Here is a 6,000-nt window from a genome sequence, read left to right as displayed (position 1 = left end):
GATAATCATGTAGAGGGAGGAACAAGTTTCTATATAAAAGAATGACTCACAAAAATAGTAGCGACACATGACTCAATTTAGGGACATTTCTCCTATACTTCCCAGTCTGGATTGGGCCATCAAGTGAGAGGAGACTCTAGGGGATGAGTTGAGCTGGCTTTAAGGTGTCGAGGACACAAAGCTGACTGCTAAACCAGTCTCCACTGCGCGTGACTGGCTTTTAGGGTCTCTGCCGCTTTGATGTCTTCTCCCCAACTCTGCAGGGCCCACCGGGTTGACTTTCAGCAGGACAAATGGGCAGCTGCTGTGTGCAGCCAACGGGCTCTCCCTTAGCTGAGATCCAGAGAGACGCTTGAGGCTCTTCCCTCACCAGCCACTGCTCCTGCTTTCGGGTGCAACCTGAGCCCTGGTTTGGGGCGAGCACTTCTTGTCCTTAAGGCGAGTACTGACTTTAACCCGTGATAATCCAATACTGATGTGCCTGTTGTGATTAAAACATCAAAGGCCAATAGGACAAGCAAGAGGGAAATCTGGCTCATCTAAACGTGGTTCTAAGATGAAATATCCATCCTGTGTGTCATTAAAGCAGGGTCACTTTCACGAGGAAGACCCACTTGACCATGTCTAAATAATGCAATCACTTATTTTACGGGATCCTTTCTCCCATGATTGCTTCTTGAATCCCCTGGGACTCCGGGGGCCATCACAGGTTTTGCTGACTCTACGTTCCTGCTACCATTTATTGATTCTTTCCTCACGTGACAAGTGTTTTACATTTATTATTTAATACATCAACCCCACAGGAAGGCAGTATCATTCCCATTTTCAAATTAAGGCTCAGAGAAGTTGATTAACTTTCTCTCAGTAATGCAGCTAATAGATGGGCTCTGAACTTTCGTTGGTAAAGGCTGCCATCATAGTCTAGTCGTACGGCAGAAGCAGCCCTTTCAGCCTCAATTACCGAAACGTGTAAAGTTCTGCTGAGGAATACTTTTATCCTTCCATTCGGAAGGGTCACGGGACACTGGGGGACTTGGGACTATTCTGAAAGAGAGCCTTCTCTGAAATCACGATGACAACAAAAAGGTCGGACAGGCACGGTCACTCCAGGCCATACTTCTAGTACGTTCACCAGCGGTTCCCACGGCCTGTGTGATAAGCTGGCAGCACAGGGATGTCCGTGCGGGAGGGGCAGGGGGTTCCCACAGCGCAGGAGGCCGGCAGGGACTACTGTCGGGCCGGCTGCCTGTTTCTAATGAACTATGTCTTGTGACTCTGCTGACGCAATAGCCGATAGCAATATTTAAAAATTACCTCGTAGAAATTTCTTGCTCACCTTAGTACCATGCATATATTTACTGGCAAAGAAAAAAATTCCCTAGAAATGCTTATTTAACTTTGCCAGTTCTGATGAAGATACATTATAGTGAATCATGGGAAATTCTTTTATGATCTCATGTTCTACATAAAAATAGCTCCGCCTCAGTACTGATCCAGTTCCTATGGGCCAGATCCCAATTCTTTCTGCTTTCAAAAAAGTGGAAGCCCGACCTACCAAATGATTTCCTCTGGATTGAAATACATTAAAATGGAATAAACCTTCCCATCCAAACTCATCATATTTTTCCCTCAGATACCAAAGTACAAAAACACCAGGCTAAATTTCTTTTAAATTATTTTATTTTTGTGTAAGCTAAAAGGAAATTTACACACTGAAATCTCAAAAGACCTTGGGCATGCACATTAACCTTGTCAGAGGTTCTTCTACGTGTCTTTCTTTTTTCCATAGGAATTTCCCCAAACATTTAAAACCCATAGTTTTTACTGTATATACAGCCTAAACCATAGCAATCTATGATTATGTCATTTTACACTGTGCAAAATCCTCAAAAAATAGTGGTACGATAAAACAAAAAATCATTAACAAGTGAATTTCATTGTAAGACATTCACGTAATTTGGTCCTTCTCCAAACCAAACTGATTTAAAACAGACACAATCTCTTTAAACCCCTCCAATCAAGTTCTGACAATGATCCACACCCTGTAACAAAAGAGCAATCGATAAAGTACCTTGCAAAAGGTCAAACAGCAATATGCCAGATTGAAAAGATTAAAAAAGAGCGCAAAAATGTTAAAAGCCAGATCTTAAACCCACTACACATAAAATTGAAAAAAAAAAAAATGGGGACTTTGGAGCTTATTTATGATAGCAAAAATTAATTCAACATACGGTATGAAAAATTAATAGGACATTCAATGCAATCTGAAAAAGACTGAAGGGGATTTCACAGACAGTGGAGATTTGAGTTTTTAATTTTCTTTTTTTTATTTCAAAAGTTTTGTAAGAAGGACACCACCAGTGTATTTCACAAAGACATAAATGTATACACCCCAGCAACACAAAAAGAATAAATCTTCAAAAATGTTCATCCCCGGTTATTTACATTTTTTTCTAATATAAATTTAGGACTTCAGTATGTAAATAAATATACATTACTATGTATACCTTTCTAGTGCGGCTTACCAACAAATCAGCTGAACTTTTTTTTTTTTAATTAGAGCAGGTATGCTTTTGATGGAAGGGAGAGAAGGGCTGGAGGTAAGGGAAAGCAATTGAAATTGTCCAATTCACATCAGTTATCAGTCTGCTTTCTCTTGGGACCTTGTGGAAGGTGTTAACGTGGCCGGGAACATCAACACCTTGGCATGCATGAACGTTAAGTCCGGAAGGCTAGCGATCACCTTGATGGCTTCGTCACTCAGGTGCTCTTCTCTTTTCGGTTTCCTATTGACAAATGAAAAAAGAGAACTGTGTTAATGTGACTTTGTTGTAGGTCAAATGGGAGAAAATCCACTCTCAAGGTAGAGAGTTAGAGATCTGTGGGGACTTCTCTGCCAGGTCCTGAACCTCATAATCCCTGTGTGTGTGCTTCCGTGCCAGATGCCGAATCTCTCACAGAGATGCATGCCCGAGTCGTGTGTGCTCATTACGGCCAGGCTCGGACCTACAGACATTCCTGTGTACCCATGTACAGCTCACAGACCTGCCGAAGGCTCGCAGCATCTACCTGGGCACACTTTTAAAATGTTACTAAGCAGAAATAGAATGCTGGAGCCCTAATAAAAGTTCACCCAACCAGATTTCTCCCTGACCCCCGTGAAACTACCAAAATTACTTCAACATAAAGCAATGTTTATGTCTGGCACAAGATCTTGTAAGTCATTTTAACCCGGGCTTTCTTCATTCCCCATGGGGAATTCCAGGAGAGAAAGCCCTCGGCTCAAAAACCCCCAGTCTCGGCCCCGCTGGGACACAGGCGGCAGGTCCAAGAGGGGCAGCACGGGAGCTGGTTCTGGATGCTGAGAATGGACACAGGCTGGAGTGCTCGGGGAGAGGGGAAATCTCAAAATCCTAGGGGTTCTGCAGATGAAGTCCATTTTACTCACTGCCCCGGTATCAGAAGTGAGCAGGTTAGCGCCTAACACAGACAGGAAGAACTCCTTTTCATCCAGGGCTTCCCAGGAGGTGAGCTGCAGAAATGTCAAGTGAGCCTCAAATGTGGCTCAAATTGAGCACATGACTGTAACCCAACCCTGATTTTTTCCAAGATGTTAAATATATTGAAAGAATAGTTGCGGTCATACAGATATTAATTTTAGACCAAAGTTCACTTAAAATTGCTGATTCTAAAAAGCCCAATTCTCTTTTATGGTAAAATAGTTGGTACTATATTAGGTGTGACACAAGTTATTTCTTCCACCTAATTATTCTCTTTGTCGTTGTGATGGGGAACGGAACGTCAGGAGAAGAAGCGAGAGGGGAAAGACAATATTTCATACCTAGATTTTCTGTTATCACTTTTGAATTCAGGCTGAAATGAAAAGATTTAATAGAATGACGGAAAAATCAAACATCAGAATTGTAAGACCGAAGTTCTTCCACAAGGGATGGGCTTTAGGCACACCGAAGCCATCAGATCAACCAGTACTCAGTTCTAGGGTTCTCAGAAGAATGGAATAGCAATCCAGTATTTTCTGCTTAAAATCTACAATTTTAATTACATTTAAATGGTGGCAAAATTATTAGGTGGGTGTTTGATGAAGAAAAACCAGACAATGGGGGCACCTGGGTGGCTCAGATGGTTAAGCGTCTGCCTTCATCTCAGGTCATGATCCCAGGGTCCTGGGATCAAGCCCCGCATTGGGCTCCTGGCTCAGCGTGGTGTCTGCTTCTCCCTCTCCCTCTGCCTCTCCCCCTGCTCATGCTCTCTCTCTAGATCTCTGTGTCTCGAATGAATAAATAAAAATACTAAAAAAAAAAAAAAGAAAAGAAAAACCAGAGAGTAAAGTGAAACACTGTAAGTGTCTGTATGATGGAAAAGGCCAGCCTCTCACCAGTGGTCCATTTTAGCATCACTAATGATGGAGTCAACCAGATTATTATGCAACTTCTGATGCAGTACAACACCTGTGCTGGAATCCAGCCAAAACGTTTCACCCGAATTCATTAAACTTGTGGATATAATTCCTAGCTTACAGGAAATAAGGGGAAAAGAGAAATATATTAACTACTACTTGAAGGAAGCCAACATATAAATGCCGAGGTTGGGATGTTCTGCAGGACATCTGGACTGATCTTTTTAATAAGCTGTTAAAACTGAAAACAAACAAAAGGGTTGGGGGTAGATAAGCTGGATTAAAGGAAGTTGAGGAGCCGTAACAGCCAGGTACAACAGTTCTCTACTTTGCTGAAACCAATATTGAGTTGAGGGGACATCTGAACATAGCTTCGGTATTAGATGGAATAAAAATGCACTGAAGTTGACAGATGGAGATCACAAACTGCAGAGGTAAGTTCAATTTGGCATGGACCATAAAATCTCATTTTTGGTTAAAACAACACACATACATATATTATTTACATAGAAAATGATCTGAAAGGAGTTATACTGATCTGAGTGGTAAGAATGTGAAGCTAAGTTTTAATTTTCTGTATTTTCTAACTTTCTATAATATATCTATCTTACTGCTTCTGTAATGATAGAAGGTTATTAAAAACAGTAACAGAGAGACTCTGGACTCCGGGAAACAAAAGGTTGTGGATGGGGAGGTGGGTGGGGGGATGGGGTAACTGGGTGATGGGCCTTAAGGAGGGCACATGATGTGATGAGCACTGGGTGTTATACACAACTAATGAATCACTGAACATTATATCAAAAACTAATGATTGTTGGCTAATTGAATTAAAGAAAAAAAAAACAGTAACAAATAGGGGCGCCTGGGTGGCTCAGTCGGTTAAGTGTCTGCCTTTGGCTCAGGTCATGATTCCGGGGTCCTGGGATCGAGCCCGCATCGGGCTCCCTGCTTAGCGGAGAGTCTCTTTGTCCCTCCCTGCTGACTCGGGCTCTCTCAAATAAATAAAATCTTAAAACAAAACAAAACCCAATAACAAAATCGCACCTTAATGAACTTTCTCATTTGTGAAACACAGTTGGGGTGTGGGAAAGGAGAGCAAGGTAGAAGCTTTTACCCAAGAAATGGTTGGTAAAGATTACTCTATAGACTTTCTACTAATGCCCTTACTTCAGAGGCACTACTTAGAGGCAACAGGAAATTGAAAAAGATTAGAGTTGACAGTTTGTGTATTTATCTGTAGTCACTGTGCATTGATGTGATCTAGTTTTCTTGGAATATAAGAAGAAAATGCTTGAGGAGAACCTGAAAATAAAAAGTTGTATCATGAACTTTTCTCAAATACAAAAGCAGGGACCTAATTTTGATTTACATTCTCGTTAGCTAACATGTATCCTTTTTGTCAGTGCAATACAACTGAGAGTCCAGAAACAAACCCATATATTAATGGAAAACTGATTTTCCATAAGGGTGCCAAGACCACCGATGAGGAAAAAGAGTCTTTTCATCAAACAGTGTGGGATATCTGCATGTAAAAGAATGAAGCTGGACCCCTCACAACACATTCAAATATTAAATCAAAATGG

At 41.5% G+C, this 6,000-nt stretch overlaps 1 protein-coding gene across 8 annotated transcripts in view; it reads right to left on the bottom strand.

Annotated features, from left to right (window-relative positions):
* Positions 1-1,662: 1,662 nt before the first annotated feature.
* Positions 1,663-6,000, bottom strand: part of AFTPH (aftiphilin) — a 68,282-nt gene continuing 63,944 nt past the window's right edge. For all 8 annotated transcript variants that reach the window (XM_031020038.2, XM_031020044.2, XM_081833599.1 and 5 more), the window contains one exon: positions 1,663-2,786. In XM_031020038.2, coding sequence (XP_030875898.1) covers positions 2,642-2,786 — 145 coding nt within the window. In that variant the 3' untranslated portion in view covers positions 1,663-2,641. The remainder of the gene's footprint in view (positions 2,787-6,000) is intronic.

This window comes from Leptonychotes weddellii, chromosome 10 (assembly GCF_054177405.1).
Source record: "Leptonychotes weddellii isolate Sample4059 chromosome 10, ASM5417740v2, whole genome shotgun sequence".
NCBI classification, from domain to species: domain Eukaryota; kingdom Metazoa; phylum Chordata; class Mammalia; order Carnivora; family Phocidae; genus Leptonychotes; species Leptonychotes weddellii.
This window is presented reverse-complemented; position numbering and strand designations above follow the sequence as displayed.